Source organism: Fukomys damarensis, unplaced genomic scaffold (assembly GCF_012274545.1).
Source record: "Fukomys damarensis isolate Sample0158 unplaced genomic scaffold, DMR_v1.0_HiC HiC_scaffold_37, whole genome shotgun sequence".
Lineage (NCBI taxonomy): Eukaryota > Metazoa > Chordata > Mammalia > Rodentia > Bathyergidae > Fukomys > Fukomys damarensis.
In genome coordinates, this window is record NW_022900949.1 from 28426686 (window position 1) to 28442548 (window position 15863).

Sequence of the window (15863 nt, forward strand, 5' to 3'; positions counted from 1 at the left end):
GGGGTGGGCTGGCCGCGAACCCGGGCGGTGGGTTCCGGGCTCTTCTGTCTCGTACTTGCTTGGTGTCTGTGCAAGGGGCCCTCGCGGCGTGCGGGGTGGCGCCTGCTTCCTGCCTTGGTTACCAAAGAAACCTCTGGCACAGCGTGCGGCCGGCCAGGACTCCGGCGTCCTCAGCCACGGGCCATGGTGACTTTGGGGGTCCCGGCATTCTGTGCTCTTCTCGTGTGCTTCCCGAGGCCCGGGAGTGCGTGCGTGTGTGTGCGTGTGCGCGTGTGTATACTTGAAGAGGAGCGCGGTGTCTGATTTGCACTATTGGAGCACGGAGACTGCCCGAAGCTGCCGCAGGATGCTGGCACCGAGGGCAAGTGCTGGGACTGCAGGACGGCTGTTCTGACCCTCCGTGTTGGGACGCGGGGAGGTCAGAGGTGCTTGGGGTTGCTGCCCAGGCTGCGGTCTTCTCTGGAGCCGGGGCTGCATCACCCTCTGGGGTCACTGCAGCTGGCGGCCAGACCGAGGTCGAGGACTCCGCAGTGCTTCAAAGAGGACGCGTGTTTTAATGGAGAAGAAAATAGCTGGTTTCTATTAATTGTACAGACAGTAAGCAAACCTGAGTACTTCTGGCTTCTTTTCAGAACTAGTTTGTTTTGTCAGTCCCAGTCCTAGATCTACTTACTGCTGGTACAGTTGTACTCCGAGATGTGTGTGTGATGGAGCGTGGGCGGCGGGCGGTGGCGGGAGCAGGCTTGGGCTGCAGGTGGCCAGCGCCGCTGCCTGGTGACGCACCCCGGGGAGCCGGACGGTGTCTCCCAGCTCCCGGGGCGCAGCCTGCTCCCTCGGCTGACCGCAGATCACTGACAATCTGCGCCACGGCGTTCTGTGTGCTTCCTGGTGCGTGGGGCCAAGGCCGTGTACATTCCTGACTTCAGTTACGACTGCATTTATCGTCTGCCATAGTCACAGCTACTAACTAGACATTAGCAGCATCCAAAATAGACAGGGCTGTGGGTGCCTCCCAGCTGCTCCTCCTCGACCTCAGTGAGCGTTTCTGTCCCCGCCCCAGGGTCTGCAGCCTGTGAGGCGTTAGGGGCTTCTCCCTCAGAAGCCCTGAGCCGGGTTGCAGGAGGACACACGCCCAGGCCCACTGTCGGTCTGGGCTGTGGGCACGGGTGGGGGTGGGGGTCGGGGCCTGCCTCTGGTCGCGCCGGTCAGGCTGCCAGCCCTCTTGGAGTGGAAGCCCCTCTCCAGCCTCCCAGTCACTCCCACTGTACTGGGCTTCCAAGCTTTGGCATTCAGGCCCCTATATTTTCTGTAGGAAAAAAATCGTTGAGAACACTTTTTTTATATAGGTAACTTTAAGACCATCGTTACGCTGTGCGTAAAGAATGTACAGAGAAATTTGTAGGTATTTTTTGAAGAACAATTAATTTGTTAATGATATGTAGCTATTTAATTTTTCCCTTTCCTGTTGTAATCATTCATTTTTGTTGTTTGGAAAAAAAAAAGTTGATCTTTTTTTGGTCATGGGTGTGTCCGTAAACGTGCAGGAACACAGGTACTCTGAGACCACCATCCGCATTCATAGCCATAGTAACGTTTGTTACTGCTACAGGCTACTGAGCGCGGGCCGGAGCCGCCGCTGCTGCGGACCCTCAGCTGGTGAGCGGGCGCCTCGTGGGGACGGCGGTGCTGGTGGCCGGGTCCCCACGCCAACCTATCTGGGATAGGCCGTCCCCCAGAGCCGGGCCCCGTCGGCGCGTTCTGACTCCTCTGATGTGTGTAAATCTGTAAGATACCATTCTCTGTGGCCTGTTTTTCCTGGAAGAAGAAGAAAAAAAGGTTTGGCAGGCCATCTTTTTTTTTGTACTTAAAAGTAGCCTTAAGAACAATAATAAAGTGCTCTTAAACCACCGGCAGGCTGTGTGTTTGGCCCTGAGTCACCGAGTGAGCGGGAAGGGTGATTTCAGTCCCCACTGTCTGCCTCGACTGTGACTGTGGGAAGGGCTGAGGCGTGGAACGGCTGCCTCTGGCCCTGCCCGGGATTAGCACCCACACCCCTTCTGGAGCAGGACAGTCCCTCCGGGTCAGGCGAGAGGTGTGGGAGCCACCTGGGTGGCCCTGTCCTCCCCACCCCACTGGGGCCAGGCTGACGGGGGTGCACACAGGCCCCACCCACAGGTGAGGAGAGGAACCCGAGGACGGACCCCCGTGACAACAGAAATGACTGCACATGGGGGCCGTGCGCCGAAGCCAAGGTTATTATTGAGCTCGGGCTGGGGAGGGTGGCGCATCAGGAGGATGCAGGCCTGGGGTGGGGGACACGCGGGCCTGGAATCACCCATCCTGGGCGGCGTCCTGCCCCAGTGCTGCTCAGCGGTGGTCTCAGAGGGTCTCATCGTCGCTCATGTCCCAGATCTGCGTGGAGAGAGAGAGACCCTCAGCCCAGCTGCTGGCTGGTCCCGGGGACACCGCAGCGCTGAGCCCCACCTGCGGGGTAGGGGCCTTGCACACCGTGCCTGGCGCGGCAGGGGTGTGGGGCTCTGCCCACTCGTGAGAGGAGTGCAGGAACGGCCTGTTCACGAGGGGGCTGGCCCAGGGTCACACAGCCTGGCTTTCCAGTGGTGATGTGCAAGGTAAACGAGTCTCCGGCTGAGGGGTGACGGGCATCCCTGCCCCACAGCTCCACGTGCTCTTGGGCAGGGTCCAGCCTTGAGCCGTGGACCCGTCTCCCGCTCTGGAGGTCTGAGGGGAACGGAAGCGCTAGAGCAGTGGTGGCGAGCTGTTTAGAGCTCTCGGTGATACAACCTGCCACGCCCGTGCCGTAGGCTCGCGGTGGCACAGTTCAGCCGCTCTTGTTCTTGGTCATTGCACTCGTTTCTGTGGCCCTGATGCAGAAGCTCCCTTCTTTGTGGCTCACCTGCCTGAGAGCCCGAGTGGCTTCCTGAGGCCACGCAGCATGCAAGCTGCAGAGCCAGGAGCTTGGGTGTGAGGAGGGAGGCACCAGGCTAAGGACCAAGGTGTGAGAGCCTCCCTGCCCTGCTGCTCAGAGGCGTGGTACCCTCTGAATGGGCAGACAGGGTTGTTTCAGGACGTTCGGGGATCGTGGGGAAGCGGTATCCTGCCCTGCAGAGCCACGGGGGGACCCGGCTGGCCCATGGACAGCAGTGTATTCCCAGGCCACCTGCGGAGTGGGGGCTGTTGGCACTGCCTGGGGCGCTGACTGCCACTCTCTGTGAGGAGCAGGGGACTTCCAGACCCAGCTCCCTGGACAGGGCCGCAGGCAGAGCCCAGGCCTTGTCCCTCAAACCAAGGCAAGGGGGCCAAGAACGGTGCTGCCCTCTTACTGAGCAGGGCTAACAGGGCTGGCCTGGCAAGCAGAAGCGACACCCACCCTTTAAGGAAGAAGTGGTCTTGGTTATAGACAATACAGAGCACACCAGAAACCCTGAAAACGAACCGAGATGAATGCAGAAGAAAACACTTTTTGTAAGACAGCAAGATATAAAGTTAACAAATTCAAACACCAGCAGCAACAGCAGAGAGAGAGAGATGAACCTTTGACGAGAGCAGTGAAAAAGGGAAAACCTAACAGTGTTCAGAATTTACATGACAAAAACCTTCAAAACAGCCCTCAAAAATCTCAAACTACCAGGAATGGTGGTGCACACCTAGAATCCCAGTACTTGGGAGGCTGCGGCAGGAGCACTGCTGTGATTTGGAGGCCAGTCTGGGCTATCCAGTGAGACCCTATCTCAAAAACCCCCCAAAACCCCCAAAATTCTAATTTAGGCAAGACACCAAGTGAGCTGGAACAAATGATAAACGCCCCTTACTCTGGTAGCCGACAATTCAGTATCAGTATACACAGCAGCTTTTCCCAAGTGGAAATGCAGACTGAGAAGTGACTCTGAAGCTCTGTGGGGCTCCATGGGAGCCCCTGGCCTTACCCTCGGACACCTTCAGCTCAGTCCAGGGCGCCCTAACTCCGGGAGGTGCTGCCGTGGCGACAGGTGGTCCTCTGGGGAGGGGAGCAGAGTCCATGCCCTCTGGGGAGATGAGGGATACAGCAAGGAGGGGTTAGGGCTGAGATCTCCGGCCCAACTGGATGTTGCTTGACAAAAGATAATGTGGATTCTGTGCTTTGTATTGTGCACCAGAATCCACGCTGAACAGAACAGTGGTCTCAGTGTTAGAAAAATGCAACCATAAACAATCACGGGTGTGTCTTTAACCCAGGGGCGGGGAGAGCCTGTGGCCCCAAATCTATAAGCAATAAAACGATATGTTGAGCTCTGCAAAGTCTCATGCATGTAATCTTACATGGAAAAACACTAGGAAAAGCAAAAAAGATGCAAGAGATTGCAGCATGCAGGGTCCCCTACAGGGCTGCTACTCTCCCTAACACAGAAGAAACACCAGTAACGTGACCAAGAATGCTGGCCTGCCTGCCGTGTGGACAGTGCCCTTCGTAAGATTTACATGAAAACCCCCAACTCAGGACAGAAAAGAGAAACATCCGATCACCATTCTACAACCTAAATGCCTAGCTTGTGAAAGGGAAGAGGAAATTACAAACCAGAAATAACTTAACTAGATACAAATGAATAAAGAAACAAGCGGGGGAACTGCAAGTCGAAAGTACTGAATCCCGTCTCACCCCAGCCAGAATGGCGACGAAGAACAGCACACAACAGTGCTGGCAAGGACGCAGGGGAGAAGCCGCCTTTCTACACTGCTGGTGGGAAAGCCAGTGTGGAGGTTCTTCAGAAAGCTCAAGCCAGAGCCGCCCCTGACCCGCCATCCCTCCCCAGCATATTCCCGAAGTAGGCAGCGTGCCCACCGACAGACGGGTGAAGACCGTGTGTACACAGCGTGGTTCACTGGGCAACAAGGAAGAGGAGCGAACGACCCTGGCGGTCATCATTGTAACGAGTGTCACAGGTCTCCCTAGTGTTGGGTCTAAGAGATGACAGTAGGACTTACTAGATGAGGGGAGAGGACTGGGGAGGGGGGACTGTAAGGTGGGTGATGGAAATGTGCACAACCAACCCCCAGGAATACTAGACTTGGGGTGGGGAAGGTGGGCAAGGGGGTGACTGAAGCGTTACGTGCGTGTACGGGTCTGCCAGAGTGAAAGCCACTCATCCTGGGGGAAAAAAGCAAACTGATTTCTTAAAAATGGGTGAAGATTCAAATACAGGCTTCCCGGAGGAGGAAATACACAGGCCTGTAAGAACCAGGAACAGTCCTTAGGGCAGTGCAGAGCAAAGCCACCTGACCACCTTCTCCTGAGGAGCATGGCTACAGCCAAGGGACTGGCGGATCAGAGGACACCAGTGTAGTGTAAACCGTCCCAGGAATGCTCCCGGGCTTTGTTCCCAGCAGGCACAAACTGGAACTCACTCCCGCATCCATCCGCAGGAAACAGGAAGTAGCAGGAACAGCCACACAATAGGCTCACAGCTGGATCCCTCCCAGGCCCTTGGTACCCGCTTGGCTCCCAGGGCGGCACTACTGGGAGGTGGCAGGGCTTAGGAGCAGAGCCCAGGGGGCCCTGGCCGTGCCAGGACCTGGGGCCCTGCGACCCTGCGACCCTGCGACCCTGTCCCTTCCGCTTCCTGCCTCCCTGCCCCGAGGTGAGTGCTGGGGTGACACTGCCAACACCCCTTCTCCACACATGGTCATGTCAGGTTTGTGACGTGACTGACACCAAGGGACATCACCCAGCCACAAAGGGTCCCGTGAGTGAGGTGCACAGCATCATCAGGAGAAGCACCACCCAGCAGAGGAGGCTGGGCCACAGACCGGAGCCACGGCCGGGATTGCTCAGCACACACAGGGTCTCAGGACGTCACGGTGCGTGTTGCACAGTCTCACTGGTACCCTGACGGGAAAGTAGTTACAGTGACAGGCCGCCATTTCCCACAATCCAACAAATGGTGCCCTTCAGACGGGTGTACATGTGGTGTATAAACTGAGCCGATATTTCCCCCCCAGAAGCTTCACTGAGATATCATACAGTTAGATGAGCGAAAACCCCACAGCCTATCCACAACCCCTGTGTGAGGGTGTGGGGGGCCAGGCCCCTGTGCTCATCCAGGGGGGTCTTCCCAGCAGTGACTTGGGCCTGACCTGTGACCCCGTCACACCCGAGCCCACCACTACCACACAGAGAGGCTGGGACAAGGGACAATGTCTCCCACTCACCGTGAAGCTGAATGGGTGGTGGAAGAGCCCAGGGCTTAGTGAAAAAAAAAAAACAAAACAAACCTTTGCGTATTGCGTATGAAAGAGAAAACATTTAACTGCAAAAATAAACACATAAGAAATAAGTCAGAAGCTAATTTAAATGCCTACATTTACGGGGGCGGGTGAGGCTGTCTGAACAAACACTTAATACAGAATTAAGTGTGTCATACCATGCTTAGAAAGTCAGAAAGGAACCTAACCAAAGCACAGGCCACAAAACAAGGATAAAGAAAGTGGGCTTCTCAAAATTAGAAACTCGTGCGCTTCAAAGAACAGTATAAGAAAGTGAAAACAGCCCAACATAGTGGCACGTATGCCTGTTACCTCAGCTATTTGGGAGGTTGAAGAAGAAAGATAAAAAATTTCAGGCCAGTCTGGGCAACTTGGCGAGACCTTGTTAAAAAAATAAAAAGAGCTAGGAATACAACACAGTGGGAGAGCACTTTCCTAAAAGGTAAGGTGCAGGGCCCAGGATGTAGCTTGGTGGCACCGTGCCTGCCTTGCAAGCGCAAGGTCCTGAGTTCGATCCCTGTATCAAAGTAAGTAAATAAATGAAATGCAAGGCCCTGGGTTGATTCCCCAGTACCAGCAAGACAGAAGTGGAGGGACAGTGTGATGAAAAGACAACCCAGAAGGAGAGAAAGTATTTGTAAATCATGTATCTGATAAGGAACTTGGACTGTATAAAGATCTTCCACAACTCACAATCCAATTAAAAACGAGCAGGGAGCTGAACTGAAGCATCTCCAATAAAGACAGACTGCTAGGAAGAACATGAACATGGGACTGGGGGACGCGAGCCAGAACCACAGGGAGACACCGCTCACGCCCATGGGGTGGCTATGACGAAAAGCCACATAAAAACAAGTTACGAGGATGTGGGCACCAGACCTAGCGTGTTGCTGTTTTGAAGGTAAAAACTGCCTGGCCCCTTTGGAAACAGCCTGGCAGTTCATTAAGATAAACGGAGTCACAGCAGGGCACACAGACATTCCAGCCCAGGTCACGGCCAACGGAGAGGAAAATGTGTAACCACGGAAACCCCGTCCATGCAGGATGTCGCACTTGGTGTGGGGAGCACCCACGTCCCCCAGCTGACAGGGCAAGGTGTGGCCATGCATGCTGTGCTGTCACCCACCAGCCCTCTGAGGCCCCAGCACCGCAGTACAGTGTCCCACTTCGCAGTCACAGCGACACTCAGGACAGTGGTAACACTCAGGAACTGTGCGACACCAGTGGGGCGCTCTTTCCTCCTCACTGCTTTGCCTTCCGAGACCCGAGTGGCCTCTGCCAGGAGACCCTGGGCCCCGGTGCCCACTGTGGGCCCCTCACTAGGCTCACACCCAGCAGGGCCCGGCCCGGGGCAGAGGCCCAGGCAGAAGGATCACCCGGGCCGCACACGCCCAAAGGCCCCCAACCCCGTGCGGTGCCACACTCACCCACGAGACAGACGCACTGGGAACGAGCCCTTCCTCACCGGTTCCAACTCCTGTCCCTTAAGTCCTTCCTCTCTGCACACTAATTACCTTGCCAATGGGGTGGCTGTATTCTGGCCATGTGTGTTCAAAGCGTTCCTCTGTTAAATGCACCCAGCTTGTGAACGCTGGAGTACGGAAGCTTCTCGGGGACTCTGAGCAGCCCGGCCGGGCTGCAGGAGGTGGCTTCGTGTGCATCCGGCCCCACACGCGCGCCGACAGGGAGCAGGGAGCGGGGCCGTCCCTGCCTCACACCCATGGCCCTCTGGGGACCCTGACCCTCACGTGAGCCAAGCTGAGTGTGGCCAGGACCGCCCGGGGGAGCAGTGAGGGAAGGCGAGCAGCATCCAGGGAGTGACAGCAGCCGAGGAGACACCCACAGGGCCCATGGACGGCAGGCGTCCAGGAACTGCCCGCTGGGTGTCGGTCTGGCAGGGCAGGAGGAAGTGGCCTGGAGGACACAGCAGGGCAGCGGAGTGGCAAGTTTCCGAGGGAGGTCTGTGCCCCAGGCCCAGGGCGCCCACAATCCCTCCACAGCTCCCCACAGATGGGTCCTGGACCCCTTGGGTGGCCTATGGCCAGGTGCGGGGGCTGCTGGGAAAGGCTGGGATCCCTCTGGAGCCCAGAGGACGCCGCATGCTCTCGTGGGGCAAGTCTAAGACTGGGGCCCACCTCTGTACCTAGGGTCCCAAAGTGCCCACGACCACCTGCCCTGGTGGAGGGCAGTTGATGGGCACTGCTCAGGCCTGCAGGTGTCGGCTGGAGATGGGCCTTATGGGCGGAGAGTCCGTATGAGCCTGGCGCCTGTGGCCAGCAGGTCCCCATGCCCACCCTGCCCATGGGCCATCCCTCTCTCCCATCGTGGCCTCGGGGTCAGGACCGCCAGCTCCAGGAGAGCAGTGAGACCGAGCCCTCACAGACCCGCCTCCTCCAGAGAGCTAGGGGAGGTGGAGGATGAACTCCCCGGGCCTTGCAGGTGCCAGTCCAGGGATGTGGAGCCCAGCCCTCCACCTGCACTGCACTGTCACTTGGGCACGAGGCTGAGCCAGCCAGGACTGAGCTGGCTGGTAAGTCACAGGTGCCATCACGAGGAACACCAGGAGGCCGAGGCTGGGAGAAGGAAGAGGAAAAAGGAACCACTTCTGCTGGCCGGAGAGCCGGGTGCGTGGCTCGGCTCAAGGCGGGCAGTGGGCCCCGCACCGGGGCAGCTGAGCCATCCTGCCCCCTCGCCCACCACGATGGCTGCAGTGGGTGGCAAGAGCATGGGAGGCTGTGCTCCAGGAGTGGAGGGGCCTTCACCCCGGGAAGAAGCTGAAGTGGGGGATACCAAGGAACCTGGAGCGGACCCATCCTGAAGGAGCTGCGGGAGGGAGCAGGGCGGAGAGAGCTGGGGATGAGGAGGGAGTGGAGGGGCAGCTGTGGATACCCAGAGAGCCAGAACTGAGGGGACGCCGGCCGAACCGCCCTGGAGGGGGGCCTCACTTTCGGGTCTCACTGAAGTCACGTATGTGCACAGCAAGCAAAAACTAAGGCTGGAGAGCAAAACAGAGCCTAGATGGGTGGTGGAATCCCTAGGTGTGAATTTCAGTCCTGTGTGCAATTAAAAACAACAACAACAGCAACAACAACAACAACACACACAGAATCCGCAAAGCCACAGTGACCCGAGGAGACCCTGGAGGGCGGGGCATGACACACACCGGGCCAGCTTGGTTCACAAGGGCCCAGCACCTGCTGGTTTCTTGTTTTCCCGCCCCAAAACTGATAAAGACCCTGAGGGAACGGCTCACAGTTTAGTTGCAAAACGTGCTGAGGTCAAGACAAAAGCCCTGGGTGCCCAGTCCCTACTCCAGGTTGCTCCGAGTCTCTCCACCTTTGTGTTCGGAGACAAGGTCCCACTGTGTAGATCAGGCTGGCCTTGAACTCGAACTCGTGGTGATGCTCCTGCCTCAGCCTCCAGAGTGCTGGGATTATAAGTGTGCCCACCACGCCCAGCTTCCTTCTCTCCCTCTTGTTAGGAAATGTACTCAGCAGCCTCCCCTCCAGACACCCTCAAAGGAGCACTAATACCTGAGCTCTGTGGGCTGTGAGCCTGAGCCACTGCAGGATGGGTGGAGCGCCAGGATTGGCCCCAGAGCCGCAGGGTGTGCTGCTCCTGGCTCCTGCTTCTGGAGGAGCCCAGGAGTTGCGTGAATGTGTTCAGGGACTAAGTTTGCCTTCCCCCAAACTTTAAAGCACATTTTAAAAATTAAGAATACAGGGTAATTTTCAGGCACCAGCATACTTTCTTTCAAGATATGATTTATAGGTTTGGACCACACTTGAAATGAAATGGCTGTTGAGATAAATGGCCATGCTGGAGGCTGCATTATGTAGTTCTGAGCTGTGGTTCCTCGGGAGACGTGAAAGAGGCGGACACTTGCGTGTGTTCTTCTTCTGAGGGCTGCTGGGGTCCCTGTGGGGTGGGGAGCCGGGCAGCAGGAGAGCTGGCGCTGCAGGCTGAGGTGGGTGCCAACACGCGGACTCACTTGGTACGAAAAGACCACCGTGCAACATGAGATCACGGTGGCACCTGGCGCCCCCACTGGCCACCAGGAAAGCAGACAGACATCCACCCCTGACTTTCTCCAAAGCTATAGAAACCAAGGCTGTATGGCGCTGAGGGGCACACAGAAAAGTGAAGGCCTGGGGTGCGGCTTGGACTAGGGAGGGAGCGTTGAAGAAATGAAGGTAGGCAGGAAGGAGACAAGGAAAATTTTAATTGTCCTGTTGAGAAAATTGTAGCTGGGCATGGTGGCACACGTGTATCGTCAGCACTCGGGAGGCTGAGACAGGAGGATCGCCACTAGTTCGAGGTCTACCTATTACTACATAATGAGCTGAAGGCCAGCCTGAGCTACAGAGTGAGACTGAAAAAAAGAAAACTGCAGCTTCAAAATTCCTTGCCAGTATGATGCCTGTTCCCCACCCCTAACCCGTTTATTCCCTCCCGGGTGTTCACCCCTAAATCCTTCAGTCCTGAAACATCCAGTAACCCTGGAAACTGGGCCAGGCCTTTGACCTGTACTGGGGCTGCAGGGTCACAGAGACCACCGAGCCAGATTGTCACACGCCTCTCTCTCCAGCTCCTGCACTCACACAGCTTAAATCTGACCTCCCTCATCCTGACCAGTCCTCAAAGGCTTTTCTGTGACAAGAGCCGCCCCCTCTCAGGTCCCTGGGGGTCTTCTCGGACCGTGTTCAGGGACAGCAGAGCACTTGTCTAACAGACACGAGGCACCAGTCCCATCCCCCGTGCTGCCAAACAAGCTCACAACGCACAGGCCGAGACTACTGTGCAGAGGTGCGAGGTACTTCAGAGCCGACGGGATGGGACCGTCGAGCCGGCCCGCACACCAAGCCCTTAGGAGGCCAGAAGGAGCTGTGTGAGAAAATGAACATGCCAGGCTTCATGTGCACCGAGACTGCTTCTCTCTCGGGGACATGGAGAAGAACACGCGACACGTGTGCCCGACGAAGGACGAAGGACTGCCTGCAGAATGGAGGGACTCTCACGACTCAATGCCTCAAGGAAAACAAGCAGAAGAGTGGAAAGAGAGACTCGGAGGAGGGACGGATTCCAACACCCACGGTCCCCGGAGAAGCACAGTGAACTTGGCGCGTGGCTAAGCGCGGCGGGCAGGTGGCTCCGCAGGCCGGCCCTGCCGTCAGGTGCTGCCACTGCCAAGGGCAGAAGGCACGGCCACCTGCAAGGTGGCTCCACAGTGCCTTCCTTTTCTTTCTCGGCTTTGGAGTAGGGTCTTGGAATGTTGCCTAGGTTGGCCTCAAACCTTAACCTCAGGCCGCTACCCTACCCCAGCCTCCCGAGCACTGGGACACCTGTGTGCAGCTGTGCCCGGCTTGCTTTGACGGTTTCTTTTAAAGTCTGAATGTCCACTTCCACCGCAGGACAGCAATTCCAGCGCCAGGTGAGGCAGAAACACCTGTCCACACTGTGTACGAACTTATTCAGGGGAGCTCTGTTTACAGAAGCCCCGCTCCGATGCCAGGGTCTCCCCTAAAAGTTCACATGCTGCAGGTGCTCATACGCTGATGGCATTTGGGGACGACGGGTAGGTGAGGTCGTGAGGGTGGGACCCCGGAGGACATCGGTGACTTTGTAAGCAGAGGAAGCGCCTCGTCTCCCACGTGAAGCCAGCGCCTGCCTGAGCGGAGCTTCCCGGTGGGAACCCACATAAACGCCCGGCCCGTGTAACACAGCCAGGCCGCGGCACTCAGTGACAGCCCTGGAGAACAGACAGACGAGCCCCGGTCTAGGCACGACTCGACCCCCTCGAGCGATGCTGCGTCCCCCAGAGGGGGACAGTCCTCGGCGGCAAGAGGGGCCAGAGGAAGGGGCTCTGCTGTGTGGCCCCGTTTCTAGGGGACTCGAGAAGAGCACAGTGTCCTTGTGCTGAGAGAAAGCAGAGCCTGGGGCCGGGGCAGGGCACTGTCCCCTCCTGGGGTGACGGTGTCTTCTCTGTTGTATCATGGGTTGGTCACGGTGTGCAGGCATGAGCAAACCACGTTAACATTCTACTGCAATAAATTGGATTTTAAGAAATTTAGCCAATGTTAGGGGAAAAGGAACCCTTCTACATTGCTGGGGAGAGTATCAACTCGTACAACCACTGTGGAAGTCAGAATGGAGATTCCTCAAAACACTGGAAGTTGGAGTTAATTCCACTCGATCCCACGAGTCCCCTCGGTATCTTCCGGAAAGAGTTTAAGATGTCACAGTACGGTGATGCGTGCACACCCATGCTTACAGCAGCACAGCTCGTGCCAGCTAAGTCTTGGAAGCAGCCTGTGTGTCCATCAGCAGGGGAAGGGATAAAGAGAACGCGCTGCCACACGGCGGCAGGTACCGCCACGGGAAACTCGGTCATCTGTGGGAAAATGGTGTGCCTCGAGGCTGTGATGCTAAGTGGAACAGGACTCACACGTTTAAGTATCACATGGTTTCTTTTACTTGAGAAACTCAAAATATAAATGAAAAGCAAAATAAACGATCATAGGAAACGGGGATCCATCTTTTACAAAAGCGAGGGGACCAAGAGATGGAGGGAGGAGGGACGTTATGAAGAAAGTTAAGACTGCCCCACCGGAAGCCCCTGTAAAGATCCAAGAGCGTGTTCCCAGGGGTCCTGGTTTCTGCAGTAGCTTAGCCACGCACCCAGCCCTCTGCCCTGTCAGTCAAATGCTGCCCGTGCCTGGTGTCACCAGGGCCACCGAGCTCTGGGAGAGGCTCCTGCCAGGATGCCGTGAGAGGAAAGGCCAAGCGGGTTCTGGGACTGCACAGGGCGCACCGAGAAGATTGGGGCTTGGGAACGGTGCCAAGTTCCCACTGGGCCCAGGGTCCTGAGGTGGCCACACAGTGACTGCAACCAGTTGGTCCTGGTCAGGCAGGAGCAGCTCTACACTTTGGGACAAAGTCCACCTGCTTTTGAGATAGGACGAGCCACGGGATCTGGAGTTGTGCATGCAGGATTGTGTCGGGCTCCGTCCTGTGTCCTGCTGACGGGTACGCAGCCTGGGGAGCTGGTGTGACCCTGCCTGGCAGCTCATAGCCACCACCCAGCGTGAGACACAGCCATTCACCAGGGCTCTGACTCGCAGCCTGGGGGCTTCTTCCCACGGCTGCAGGCCACGGTGCTGGGACCCTCTGAGACAGTCGCTGTGAGGTGCTGTGGCAAGGAGACAAGGAGGCCCAGGCTGGCACAGTGCACAGCCAGCCACACGGAGTAGCAGCTCCTTCCCAGGAGGGAGGAGGTGCCCACAGACAGTAGCTCTCACGAGGTGAGACCTGGGCCTCACGGGTCTGAGGGCTTCACACAGGGTGTAATTTGAAAGTGCTTAAAATTTTGAGAGAAAGAAAAAAGGGTAGTTGTTTCCTATAATTTTTTTTTTAAACAAACCAGTTTTCTGCTTCTAGTTTCTCTTATATTCCTCATTTTCTTTGTTAAGTTGGTTAACAATAGGCGCTTGCTTGTGAAGGCTACATTTTGGTTCAAAGAAAAGAAAGAACCATGGCTTCAAAAAATAACATCTTTAAAGAATCAGTTCCGTGGATTTCCTCCCACCCCTCCTAGCTTCTAGAAGCAGCCTTTAAGAACAGTTTTCAGCCAGGTCAGAACAGAACTCCATGCAGTTTCTTGTTGCTGTGGCCACTACTTGTCCAGAACGAGTTTCTCAGCTGGCTGCCCCGGGAGAAGGTTAAAGGAAGCTCTTGCTTGCGAGCGACGGCAAGGCCAACAGGACGTCGCAGGAAGCGACCGTGTTCATGGGCCACACTTCACAATCACATGTAAGCTGGCCACGGCTGCACACGCCTGTAATCCCAGCAGGGGGGCGGCGCTGAGGCAGGAAGATTGCCGTGAGTTCGAGGCCACCATGGACTGCACAACAAGATGCTGTTTCCAAAAACCAAAACCCAAAGCAAAAGAACAACACAAAACCAACAAGATCACACTTAAAAGAAAAATCACTTTATCTTTTCTAGTACCTGATCAGCAGCTACACTGGGGGAATAACCACAGTGTGAATAGCTGCAAAGAGATCACTTTGTTTTCCTTGGCACAGGACTCTGGGTCGAGACGAACATGAGGGTGCGTGAGGGGTGGAGGAGGGGCGGGCAGCCGGCTCAGCACCCGGCTTCACCCCCACACAAGTGCCCCCCGCAGCAGCTTTCGGACTCCAACGTGCGGCCACAGTGCAGGGTGCGGATGTGGCCACCACGCCTCCACCCTGGCTCTGCCTGATGCTGCCTCCGGGCCGTGTCTGGCTCTGGGCCTGCCCCCGTCCCCAGCTGTCCCTGAGACCCTGAGGTTGGCATCCCAGTACTGGCACAGCACGTGGCCAGTGCGAACAGGGACGGGGTGGGGTGTCGCCAATGAACAAGCTCAGGGCCTCTTCCCAGCATTTACAGGACTCCTAATGCCCATGGACACGGTGCATGCCGGCCCTTGCTGACACCCTACAGTCCCTGGATCGGTCCTCCCACCTGGTGGGCAGGATCTCAGCCACCTACCGACTCCATATTCCTCCCTGCAGCCCAGTGCCGTGCCCACTTCGGGCCCTGGCATGGTGCACTTCGCTCACTCTTGCAGGTGCCCGGCAGCTGGTGGCTGGCTCAGAGTGTGGCACCTCCCACAGTGCCTGGCGCCCGCACTGCACAAACTGGTGAAGTGAGCCCCGTGGACAGCTGCGCGGACGGAGGAGCAGGCCCGCTCACCCAGCACGAGTCAGGCTGTGCAAGCTTCCTCCCTGTTTGCATCTCAAGCTCCTGAGGACAAGAATCCTGCCCCACTCTGCCTGCGCTACGGTGCCAGGGAGGCCTGTGGTGGGCGGGCGTGTGGCTGGTGTGACACGATCCTGCAGTCTCCAAACTCAGAGGATAGTCCTGGGGACACAAAATGATGCCGACCAAGTGTTGGCGACAGGCTGGGCGCCCGTGAAACATTAGCAGGTGTGACAAACTTCACATGCTACACTACGGCTGCCTGAAAACCAGGACTGTGGACCACGGGAATGGCGCTTGAGCTTGCAGATATTCACAAACACACAAGCCCCTCAGTGCCACCCAGCCGAGATTGCTCAGGAGGAGTCTGCCCCACCCCGGCGAGGTGCACCCACTTTATACCCGAACAGGTTCAGGGCCAAGTAAAGCAAGACAGGGTCCCTCCAGTTCCTAGCAGCCCCCGCACCCAGGCTAAGGGACAGGAGTCCTGCCTGCCATACCACACGTCCCCATTCAGACCCCATCCAGAGCACCTGGCCTGCCAGGGCCATCGGGCTTGAGTCCCAACTCTGTAACCTGTCAGTGGAGAGCCCCAGGATCCCAGGAAGGCAGGGCGTGCTCATAAGTAAAACCAACCTGCACAGAAAGACCCGCGCTCCGTGGGTGCCAATGAAGTGAGGAGGGACTGACCCAGCGCATTCACAAATTCGGAGTTGCATGCAGGTTGGAAAGAGTTTGTTTTTTTTCTCTCTTCAGCTAAAGCAAATCCTGCCTGATAAGGATCTGAGTTTCAGGAGGACCCGTAACGGGTCTGAAAGCGAGGTCTGTGTAGCTTGGGTGGAAGCTGTGGCTTTCTACGTGTA

The 15863-nt window shown here is 57.0% G+C and overlaps 1 protein-coding gene across 4 annotated transcripts in view; it reads right to left on the reverse strand.

The window, feature by feature from the left end:
* Window positions 1-6: 6 nt before the first annotated feature.
* Atg7 (autophagy related 7) overlaps window positions 7-15863 on the reverse strand; it is a 217464-nt gene continuing 201607 nt past the window's right edge. For 3 of the 4 annotated variants that reach the window (XM_010631416.3, XM_033759762.1, XM_010631409.3), the window contains one exon: window positions 2335-2412. In XM_010631416.3, the coding sequence (XP_010629718.1) occupies window positions 2380-2412 (33 nt within the window). In that variant the 3' untranslated portion in view covers window positions 2335-2379. Of the gene's footprint in view, window positions 1816-2334; window positions 2413-15863 lie in introns of those variants that run through there. The other variant, XM_010631430.3, reaches the window with a different exon arrangement.